This window comes from Colossoma macropomum, unplaced genomic scaffold (genome assembly GCF_904425465.1).
Source record: "Colossoma macropomum unplaced genomic scaffold, Colossoma_macropomum, whole genome shotgun sequence".
NCBI lineage: Eukaryota > Metazoa > Chordata > Actinopteri > Characiformes > Serrasalmidae > Colossoma > Colossoma macropomum.
Window position 1 is genome coordinate 17,948,409 of NW_023494800.1, and position 9,397 is coordinate 17,957,805.

Consider the following 9,397-nt stretch of genomic DNA (forward strand, 5'->3'; position numbering starts at 1 on the left):
TCAAAGCCGTGTTCAATTTATTTGCATTAAAAGACATTTTAAACAGGAATTCATCAAAAATTAAGGTGAATAAATTACAAACAGTTAAACACTGTACATGTAATTCACATTAAAGCTTCAACAGACGATGGGGGAAATGAGAGTTAAAATGACAAAAGTGCCTCTGACGTGGCATACTTTGGTAATATAAATGATCAGAGTAAGTTGTATAGGCATTGCAGTTGAGGCAGGCCAGGCGTGGAGTTGTTGTGGAGGGTGAGCGGATCGGGGCGGAAGTGTGTGGAAACGTAAACCCTTCCCTGCTCTGTTTCCAGGAGGAGGATTACTTCCCATGGAACACCACAACATGCCGTGGTCACTGCCTGAGGAAAAGACGAGCTTTTCTTAGCTGCTAAGGCTGGATTGTTTATCAGTGACACAAGTTTGTTCTGTGTCCGGCTTCACGGACTGAGGGCCTTTTGTCTTCAGTGCTCCATACATTCGGGAGCAATTACAATGATGTAAAACCTTATTGTGTCTGGGTTGGGCAACATGTATTAAGCATACAACAACTAAAAATTCAGGAAATAACTATGTAAATGCATTATATAGAGCAGATTCACCCTTGCGCATGCTTTCAACTTGCATCTTCTTTACATGTACACGTAGGTATTCTAAATATGTTTCAGTTATGCATAATTTCCCAGACATTGAATTTCACCTAATATTGGACGCAGTGTCTAATATTGGTTCAGTGTCTAAAGGACAATCACCATTGTACATTCTTACTGCATTTGACACCATGACATATTTCGATCAGCTAAAAAAATCGATTCATTTGAGCATGGTACCTTAGCAATGTAAATAAACAGATTAACAAAACAACAAGCATATAAAAATAAGCCAGAGAAAAACAGCTGCTAAAGGGCCACTCTAGTTAAGTGGAATTCTCTCGGTATGAGTTCTATTATTTACTTCATGCTTTGAAATGTTAAACAAACAGTGGCGTGCACTCTGTCTTCTATACACCGTTTCAAAGGCAAGATATTCATCCATTAAATGTAGAGTCAGAGGCAGATACAGAATCTGATGTAATATTATCAGATTCAGCTCAAACTATTCAATCAAAATTCACAAAGTCATGCTGGCATGTTCTTAGGATTTTTCAATTCTGCAAATAATGGCTATTCTGCAAGTCACTCAGAGCTTTATTTTGTCCGTCCACAAAAAGTACACTCATTTTTAGAAGAAGCCTGCCACTTCATTTGCTGAAAAGTTGATTTGGAGACATGTTTGTAGCTTCAAATTCATAGACACAGCTCAAGCAGTGAACATTTGTCAGTAACTTGATGAAACATGCTTAAACACTGCATTTAAAGAAGAGGTGGGCAATATGGCAAAAAAACATAACATCACAGTTGACAAGTTGACATTTTCTTGATACATAACATCCATCGTGATATTTAGTTTTTCTGAGGTTTGATGAGTTGAAACAGACAAAAAAAAAGGTGCCACAGGAAAACACTTCACATCTAAAACTGTATAGAGTGATTGTTATTCAACATCTCACACTGCTCTAAATTCAATTAAACATTTAAACAATTAAACAATTTACTAACAATATTGACAATATGCTTGGAAAAAGCATTATGTGATATGATTTCTAACTATAAATATCATCATATTGCCCACCTCTAATTTATATCATTACTGTTCATATATAATGGACTCAAAAACCTTCCCACATCAGTTCACAAACACTCTTAAAAATAAAGGTCCCAAAAAGGGGTTCTTTGCAGTGATGCCATGAAATAACTTCTAGTTCCTTTTGGCATAGCTCTTGAAGAACCATTTTAGTAAATGAGATGTATGAGTGCAAAGAACCTCCATACAATATAAAAGTTATGTTATATTAATGTTTTTAAGCCATGCATCCAAGCCATGAACCATTTAGGAACCTTTATTTTATGAGTGAACAGGTAATAAAGTTTCTCAGGGTTTTTAAAGCATTGTTAAATAAATAAAACTACCTTAGGACGCACAAGTGTGGCCTCGATTAGCCTGCAGTGATACTGTGAGCTAATTCCAAATCAGTCAAGATCTGAAAACGAGAGAGCTTTTCTAATTCTAGCTGCTTCACAGCTAAGCTCCACCCAGACTTGTGGGGAAACAGTGAGTGTGTAGAATGGAGTGTGATGCATGCTGGAGCCTCTGCTTCCTGAATGGGCTGCCAAGATGCTGTTTCCCCCACCATAAGGAAGTAGTGTGGTTAATGCAAAACTGCAGGTTCCAACCAGAAATTGCTAAAGCCACTGACGTACTTACAGACTTGCTGAAATCTGACGTCTATCTCCAGCAGAAGTTAAATGACCACAGACAATGAATGCACTGGAAGCCTGCTCTGCTAGGGATGTAACCCCAGAGCTGAACAAACACTTGAGGCACGTAAAAACTTTGTCATAAATATTAGACTAAACTAAGTACAATCTCAGATGCCTCTTTGATAAAAATCAATAAACCGCATAGGATTAATGGGACTTCATTCATTAAAGCTGCTCGAACCTGCACTTTATAAATGTTATTTTATTTATTTTGAAGGAGTATGTATTTCTCAGATATGTTTCAAAACAAGGCACACGGCTATTTCATGAGGTCATGAAATCCACAGGTATCTACAGCTAAATCATAGATGTCACAATATTATTCTGTATTCCATTAAAAGAGACTGTCAAAGAATGTGATTCAAATTGCCTTCACATTTGGCATGTACTGTTCTATCCATCTATCTGTCTGTCTGTCTGTCTGTCTGTCTATCTATCTATTTGTTTATCAGTTCGTGTCTTTGGGGGTACAGTATTTATTGCCATTTTCACTTAAAGAGTACATTTCTCTTGCCTTGCTAGTTTACTCCATTTCTACAGTATATCGTCGCTGTTAGAAGGAAACTTCGTAACTACATATTATTTGTTTTGTTTTTTTATTTTTAAACCATTGAAAACACCAGCTGCCCTTTATATTGCAGAAACATTACATGAGAAGTGGGTAAATAGAAATGGCCCAAAATTACTTGGAATAAAATGTCCTGAGCTCTACTGGCTATATATACAGATGCTAAATTGAAGGAATTATCAAAAATCTAATTTTGACAAATTTCCACTTACCCCAGATGTAGACGATCAGCCAAGACATGTTTGGTGTCCAAATTTTGCTTCTTTAGTTTGGAACTAGAGCTAACATTACTAACAAACACTAGAAGTCAACAGACACCCAACTCATTTCCACAAATGCATCCATTTTTATAGTTCACAGTAAGTCATACTGTACCCTACACCACACTGACAGTCTGCCTGACCTTACTTAAGACCTGGATGCAGTTTATATGAGTTTAGGGAAGTTTTGGGCATGTATTTACAGAAAAGATTTGGGTGTCTATTGACTTGTAGTTTTGTTAGCAATGTTAGCCTCGTAATCTCGTAGCTCCAGTTCTAAACTAAAGAAACAAAAGCTGAACACCAAACTTGGCTGCTCGACTACATTTTGGGAGTGGAAAAATTGTGCGAATTAGATCTTCCTCCAAATTGTTTCTTTAAGAACACTGTCTTAAGAACATTGTCCTATAAAGTTACCATTTCAAGGAGACAAGGTTTTCTTACAACAGCGGCGATATGTTTCTGTGTTTTCACAGGACTTCGATTCTTTTAGATTCGGCTTACATTTCCTATTATAACATTAGCATATAAATCTCTGTGTAATTCAAAATAAGGCTATACTCTCTCTCTCTCTCTCTCTCTCTCTCTCTATTCTCAGAGGAGTACGCAGGGTTTTTTAGACACAGCAGGCTGGGGGTTGAGGAAGGCGCGAACGGCCTCGGCGAACACGTCCTTGATGCCATCCTGGTTGAGCGCTGAGCACTCCATGTATTTGATGGCGTGGATCTGGCGGGCCAGCGCCTGGCCCTGCTGCCCTGTGATGGGTGCCTGGTTCTGCTCCTTCAGCTTCTTCTGCAGCTCCGGGTCGTTACGGAGGTCACTCTTGGTGCCCACTAACAGGATGGGCACATTGGGGCAGTGGTGCGTGACCTCAGGATGCCATTTGTGCTTGACATTCTCATAGGAGGGCGGGCTGGAGATGGAGAAGCAGATCACGAAGACGTTGGTCTGCGGGTAGGAGAGTGTGCGCAGGCGGTCGTATTCCTCTTGACCCGCCGTGTCCCACAGGTTGAGGCTGATGGCCCGGCCATCCACGGTCACCTGCGAGCTGTAGTTGTCGAAGACGGTGGGGATGTACTCTTTGGGGAAGGCTCCGGTGGTGTAAGAGATGAGCAGGCAGGTCTTTCCCACCGCACCATCGCCCACCACCACACACTTAATGCTCTGCATGCTGGGAGGGGACGGAGCACTTTAATCTTCAGCAATCTGACAGAGGGAAGAAGAGGACCACAACATATTACTCTCAGAGAGAAACCACCAGTAGGGTTATGTTCAGTAACATGTTTATGGTACACATGGTCATTCTGACAGACTTCAATATACTAAAGGACATATTGGGGAAATTTGGCTTGTATTGTTTAATTGTGCTGTAAAAGAACAAATCACGTGATGAGACAAGAAACAGCACAAGGCACATCTGTTTCATGAGTTTGTGAAATTGAGTAATTGTTCATGGCTTAAAAGCAATACTGGTAAAGTAAGGTGAGAAATGAAGACAATAACAGAGTAAGTAAATGGGGGTGCTCAAGCTTTTTTGCCTTGGGGGGCTAAAGTGTAATGCTTGTTTTGGGCCAGGGGGCAAAAAAAGCCAAAACGATATACAAATAGAGAAGGCACACTCTTAAAAAGATGTGTTCTTCAAGGGTTCTTTGGTAAAAAAAAAATATTCTATATAGAACCATCAACACTCAAAGAACCATTTGCATGATTAAGGGTTTCTCTGCATTGTGAAATGGTTCTAAAGATTAATGGAGAATATGCTGTAGATAGTTCTTCATAGAACTTTTTGAAAAGGCTTCTATATGGTACCAACAGGGGTTCTGCTATTGTTACAAGCAGGACATCTTCACAGTAGCAGAACACTTTTTGTGCTATATAGAACCTTTCTCAAAAAGTTCTATGAAGAACCATCTACAGCACATTTTCCAACAATCTGAAGAACACTTTCACAATGCAAAGAATCCTTTAATCATGCAAATGGTTCTTTGAATTCTATATAGAACCATTTTCTTTATTTAAGAACCTTTGAAGAACCATCTTTTTTACGAGTGATAGGTTCAAAACAAGTTTTTAAAATTTATTTAACAACATTACACTATATTTTGTTACTAAAAAACATCAAAATACAATTTTAAAAGAAAAAGAAGAAATAAAAGTAATATATATATATATATATATATATATATATATATATATATTATTCTCTCATTTGATGAGAGGGGGGGTTCAGATAACTTTCTGTGTTGTCTTTGCCAAATGAAATGGCCAACTTGGACAGCACTTTAGGCATAGAGAAATGAGTGCTGAGTGGTCTGCTTCCGTGGCTAGATCTGCATGTGGACGAACAACCAAATGAATGAATGAATGGATTAACAGGCAGACAAGCGGGAGATTTCTTGTATTTCTTGTATCAGAGTGACCGGCTGGGTAGCAACAGGGAAAGGTAATGGTAAACTTAATATTTGTGTTCATGCAAATGGTTTTGGCATTGATGTCATTTGTCTTTTCATGAAACAATGTTTTGAATATATGGTTTGATTCAACCAGTTCCTCTCACTTCCCCTTATGCAGCCTTTTATTTTACTATCACAAACTCTAATAGCAGAAATTCAAACAGCATGTATGAAAATAATGGTCAGCACATCATAACAGTCTTCCAATTCAGAAATATGCATTGTCGTTGTCCCTTATTAGAGCCAAATTCTCTGCTAGAGCTGTGTTTGTGAAACCACAGTGCAAAAGCACAGTTTCACAGAATCTCCTTCAGTACTGTTTGACTGATATTCAGGGGGAAGTAACACAGAGTCATAGATAACACTTACACATCACAAATGTTTGAAGAACAAGAGTAGGTTAGAGGCAATGTTTAAAGACGTACCAAGTGCACTTTATAAAAGTGTTTGGAGCTGCATTAACTTTGTAGAAAGTACAGATTAAAAAGAGGAAGTGGAATTTTTATGTTGAAAAGCCTTGGAGAAAAGCTTTAGATGTGTCCAGCACAAAGGATAGGTCAGTACAGGGACAGCAAATGGCTAGCTCATTTAAGATGAACTTAAAATAATGAGCACTTCTGTTTTATTAAACTACCCTAAAGCCATTTTTTCTATATGTTCAATCTCTATGTTTTTTGTTTTTTGTTTTGCTTCTTGCTTGTCTTATTTATACAATGAAAAATGTAATGTATTGAAGTTACTTCATTGAAATATGTACTTCTTTTCCACATTAATAACATATACATAGATATAGATATAACATCAACACACACACACATTGCCTAAGCTGCTTATCCTCCTGGGTCACAATTTTATCTTATAAAACCTTGCTTTTGCCATTAGCTATGCTGATGTAATATGTTTTATCACAGTTTTCAGTGCACAGTCACGGAAGAATCTTACTTAGTTTGGGGTTACAGTAGCTTAAAGTTCAGCACACTGCTCAAGAGGTAAGAACAACATCTTTCTGTCTCTCCTGCCCTGTTTTTTCACTCTTTCTTTCTTTCTTTCTTTTTCTGCATGCCGGAGTCCAGCAGATAATTGACCACGGGAGAATGAAGCAAGACTGTCTCTGCCCAATCTCCAGGGACGCAGGGGGGGAGAGAGTGCAGTTCAGGGCCCAGCCCTTTTCTGTAAGGCGTTAGCCAGTGGAGTTAGCAAGCCAAGAGCTTAGCCAAACAACACTGTTAGACAGCCTGAACCTCTATCTTCTCCTGTCACTCACTCTCTACTGGCCAGAGCTGCATCGGCCTGCTGAGCCTGAAGGCAAGAGTGATAATATGAGCCTTGAGAAGAGGGTGTGACAGGAACACTGATTAAAATATAAACAATGTTGCGAGAAGTTCAATCTACCAAAAAATGTTTTGACTATAGCGAACTTGTTTAAAAAAAATAGGTGTGATAAGTTTGGGGCATATTTTATGTTCACATATTTTGTTCAGTGCTACTTAGTTACAGGAAATGTTACTAATGATGTCACCATTGAGACAATACTTGCTGTCAAAATAAAGCTGCATGTTAGCAAGATCTGTATGACAAATGAGAGGAAAGAGAAAACAATAATGACTGTGAACAGTGAAATCTAATAGTCTAAAACTCAAATGACATTTAATGAAACATATGGTTTTAGGTGTTAAACTGTTAATGAGCTCAGTTGAAAGTCTTGGGTGTGTTAAACTGTGGCCACATGTTAAGCTATGCTATACAGCATTAATCTGAAAAGAGAAACGAGAACTAAAGCAGACGTACTTGCTTTTGAAAAGAAATAAAAACTGGAAGTGTCTGCTATACCGTATGTCCTTAACCACTTCTTCACTACAACCCACATGCTGAGTTTACTCAAATGGTTTATGGAAAGCTGGTGTGTCAAACCGAACTTATCTGTGCATTTTGGGGGAACATGTAAAAGACAGCAAATGCATTGAGGAAAATATGATGTAGCAGGTCAGAGTTATTCCAGTAAAAGGAAGAATGCAGTATGATGGCTAAAACACTAGTGTAGTGACTAAATAAGTATTGGTTCTTTCACTTAGTTACCAGTGAATTGTGTCTTGAGTGAATTAACTATGTGTAAACATGTTATTGCCACAAATTTCTTCCAAATTAAAGTGACCAAACTTATGTAAAGACACCACCTGTCTGCATTTCAACATGCACCATTTGACTGTATACCCATGAGCTCCACTTGCAGTTAGCCCATTGTTTTGTAATTGCTGAAGGGCTAAGTTAGGGCGTATGTTAAGAGGAAGCCTTAATCAGGAACTCCTTTTAGTATCACAAGCCCTCTGGTGTTATAAACTGCTGAGTAAAGAATGTTCTTTTAGAAAGGTTCATTCTCCTCAGATTAGTTCACACAGTCGGCCAGTCGCTCTCATAAGTACTGTATTGTGGAGAACCAAAGCAGATCACTGTGCTTGTAAAACAGGGCATAGTCGGCCTGCTTCAGTTGAGAGAAGTGAATGTGAACAGCTGAATGGACTTCACAAAGTTGTGACAGCGAAACACATACTGCAACTTTGAGAATGAGGATGTGGATGGTTCCACTTTTCCTTGTGGAATAGACAGTGTCTGTTTTGTCTCATAGAGAAAACCAGAATAGCTGGGCACCAGCAGACGTTATGTTTTGGATGCAGGTATGCTGGACAGCATCAACGGAAGTTCTTATGCTGATGACCACCAAAACCAGCATATGTTGTATTTTGGATGCTGGTATGCTGGTCAACCAACATAGCCATGCTGGGTGGCCAGCTCAACCAGCACTAGCATCAACCAACTTAGGTCTGTGCTGTTTGTCTCAGATAGGAATCCATTCAGACACTTCAGTATCATAAACTGTGACCTGATGCTGACTAGTTTACCCCTGAAATGAATGTCCTGGTAGTATAACAGTTTAGTCCACTTGTGCGAAACGTTCACTACAAAAACAGAAATCTGAGTATGCGGAGGTATCAAACAGCGGGCTTTAACTGTTAATCTCGGAGCTGATGACAGGTCATTATAGGTCCTCATCGCGAAATCGGAAACCCGTGCGTTAGTGTCTGGGAGTGGCAGCAGCTTCTCTATGGACCGACCACTTTAACGAAACCAAATCTGTTGATAAAGTCTCGGGGGAAGAATTGTGGAGACAGTACGATATCAAGTAAAGGTAAATCAACCAAAATAAATAAATAAATGAACAACAGCTGTAGCCCCTCTCGGCGCTTTACGTGCACACAGCTGCCCTCCTGCTCTGGTAAACGGACTGACACAGGAGAGTCAACGCCCGGACCTAAAACACGTCAAGATGCTCGCCACAAGTAAAATGAAGGAACTCATTACACGACGACCGTGCATAAAGAAGTCAGTCTTACCGAACATGCTCTTTCTGTAGACTCGTATTTCCGAACGCGAGTAGCGGATCCCTCCGAAAACACAGTCAGCCTCTCTGCGCTGTGGATGTGGTTATTGAACTATGTAGGAAGTGAGTGCACCGCTAAGAGAGGAAGTATGGCTTAACGGCATATTTGAGGAAGTTTGTTGAAGTGAGGCTATGAAAATGTCCATGTGGGCGTACAAAAGTGTGTCGAGTGAAGGGAATTCCCGCCGCGTTTTGGGTTCATACTGTTTGGCCTACGCACGAGCCTCATGACAGAGCTCCATTATGTTTATCACAGGACCGCACGAGCATTCTCACGGTGAGCTCCCGCTGAAGAGCCGCTTTCCTGTCAACGCCGCTGT

At 39.6% G+C, this 9,397-nt stretch overlaps 1 protein-coding gene across 1 annotated transcript; it reads right to left on the reverse strand.

Annotated features, from left to right (window-relative positions):
- On the reverse strand, nucleotides 1-9,397 carry rhogb (ras homolog family member Gb). The gene is made up of 2 exons (XM_036588182.1): nucleotides 9,031-9,397; nucleotides 1-4,394 (listed from the first exon to the last, which is right to left on the reverse strand). Exon 2 carries the CDS (start codon nucleotides 4,356-4,358, stop codon nucleotides 3,783-3,785), a length of 576 nt encoding a protein of 191 aa, XP_036444075.1. The 5' UTR covers nucleotides 4,359-4,394; nucleotides 9,031-9,397; the 3' UTR covers nucleotides 1-3,782.

Bases quoted from the DNA above. Each gene is read 5' to 3' on its own strand.
- rhogb (XM_036588182.1), bottom strand. From the start codon at position 4,358: ATGCAGAGCATTAAGTGTGTGGTGGTGGGCGATGGTGCGGTGGGAAAG.